The 1,289-nt window shown below is 40.8% G+C and overlaps 1 protein-coding gene across 1 annotated transcript; it reads right to left on the bottom strand.

The window, feature by feature from the left end:
* Positions 1 to 548: 548 nt before the first annotated feature.
* On the bottom strand, positions 549 to 1,001 carry LOC137654056 (piggyBac transposable element-derived protein 4-like). The gene has a single exon (XM_068387691.1). The coding sequence runs from the start codon at positions 999 to 1,001 to the stop codon at positions 549 to 551; it is 453 nt and encodes a 150-aa protein (XP_068243792.1).
* Between the last annotated feature and the right edge of the window lie 288 nt (positions 1,002 to 1,289).

Here is a 1,289-nt window from a genome sequence, read left to right as displayed (position 1 = left end):
ATCACAAGTAGAGAAAAAAAGTTCCAAGAATTGAAATTGAAAAAAAAAAATCAATGTCAGCATGTTACATAGCATTACATTGACTCTGATTCACCACTTACTGCTGTATTCTCGCAATTTATGCAACTCACAGTCATCTTACTGTGATCCTTGCTAACATATTTCCCGCAAGTGCTCCATACTGTTTTTATCTTTCGATCCTTTGACCTGGCACAAAATACACATCTCTTTGCTTGGCATTGCATTGTCTGTGGGTTGTGACCATACAGGATATACGAATTTACACAGACGATGTTCAGGAGAGTAAAGAACACAGTTAGAGGCCAACACCGGCTGTTTCTGGAAACACTATACTTACCCACCATCATCTTGACCAAATCTACTCCTCCTTTGGTTGAATTATAGAACATGATGATTTCAGGTTTCTTGTCATCACCTGTAGCTTTGTCTATCTTGTCATCATGGTGCATACTACTAACGAGCACCACATTTTTCTTCTTGCTCTTACTCTTTGGTATGTAGGAGACTAATGTAAGGTTGTCTCCAAATCAAAACATGCTGTCCACAGGAGGTCTATTCTTTGTCACCAAGAATTCTGGAGGAATATCTCTTTTGTTCTTTCTGAGGGTCCCCACAGCAGTCAGCTTATGGTCATGAAGTAGTGATTCAACTAGTGGATAGCTGGTATACCAATTATCAAATGTTACATTTCTAGCAGACCCAGATATGTCAGGAATAAGTCTTGTGACCCCGGCCTGTGACGAATTGTACTGCTTGTTAGTCTTGAATGGCCCATCTAGCTGTGTTCCGGCATATATCTCCATGTTACATACATGGAATGTTTTTGCATCACACAGTGCATGTATTTTGATGCCATATTTGGCAGGTTTGCTGGGGATATATTGCCTAAAGGGACAATGACCCCTAAAGGCTACGAGCATTTCATCTATAGTCACAAATTCTGATGGGGTGTAGTTCTTTTTGCAATTTTCTACAAACATCTAACATATTTGCCTAACTGGGCCAAGCTTATCCACCCTCTTTCTTTCCTTGCATGTTGCTTTGTCGTCAAATCGTAGACAACAAAACAGAAAACGAAAGAGATCCAGTGACGTAGTCATTCTGGACACCTCGATACCAGTACCATCTGCTTTCCAAATATCAGCAAGGTGCAGCCTGCTAGCATGATATGTACCAGCTAACATAAGCAGGCCAATCAGTGCCTTCATTTCGATGACATCAGTGTCTTTTGTTCTGTAGGGCTGACCATACTTCCCTTTCTGCATAGC

Source organism: Palaemon carinicauda, chromosome 15, assembly GCF_036898095.1.
Source record: "Palaemon carinicauda isolate YSFRI2023 chromosome 15, ASM3689809v2, whole genome shotgun sequence".
Taxonomy (NCBI): Eukaryota; Metazoa; Arthropoda; class Malacostraca; order Decapoda; family Palaemonidae; genus Palaemon; species Palaemon carinicauda.
The sequence above is the reverse complement of the archived record's forward strand: the minus strand, read 5'-3'. Positions and strand labels throughout refer to the sequence as shown.